This window comes from Haliaeetus leucocephalus, unplaced genomic scaffold, assembly GCF_000737465.1.
Source record: "Haliaeetus leucocephalus isolate CR32 unplaced genomic scaffold, Haliaeetus_leucocephalus-4.0 Scaffold227, whole genome shotgun sequence".
Lineage (NCBI taxonomy): Eukaryota > Metazoa > Chordata > Aves > Accipitriformes > Accipitridae > Haliaeetus > Haliaeetus leucocephalus.
In genome coordinates, this window is record NW_010972663.1 from 116188 (window position 1) to 116561 (window position 374).

Sequence of the window (374 nt, forward strand, 5' to 3'; positions counted from 1 at the left end):
GGGGGGGGGGGCTCCTCCTCAGGGGGCTGATCGCGGAGCAGCCGGACGAGGGGCTCTTCTTTGTGGACACCGGCAATGCGGAGAAAGGTGAGTGGTTGGTTTTTTGTGGGGTGGGGGGGACAACAACACTGCAACTCCCTTTCCTCAGTGTTTGGAGATGACTTGTGTGTGTGTTCTCCCCCCCCTGCCGGCACACCCCAGATCGGCAACTGAACAAGGGCAAGGAGAAGCCCCTGCACGTCGACCTTGTCCTGCAGCCCGACTCCAAGGTGCCGGCACCCAAAAAGTGAGGGGGAACAGCGGGGGGCGGAGGAGGGACACGACACACAACATGGTGGCATTGCACCCCCCCTCCACCCTGAGCTGACCTCGCC

The 374-nt window shown here is 63.1% G+C and overlaps 1 protein-coding gene across 1 annotated transcript in view; it reads left to right on the plus strand.

Annotated features, from left to right (window-relative positions):
• Positions 1–374, plus strand: part of LOC104831533 (EH domain-containing protein 2-like) — a 4714-nt gene that overhangs the window by 2614 nt on the left and 1726 nt on the right. The window contains exons 2-3 of the mRNA XM_010567183.1: positions 23–87; positions 202–286. Coding sequence (XP_010565485.1) covers positions 23–87; positions 202–286 — 150 coding nt within the window. The remainder of the gene's footprint in view (positions 1–22; positions 88–201; positions 287–374) is intronic.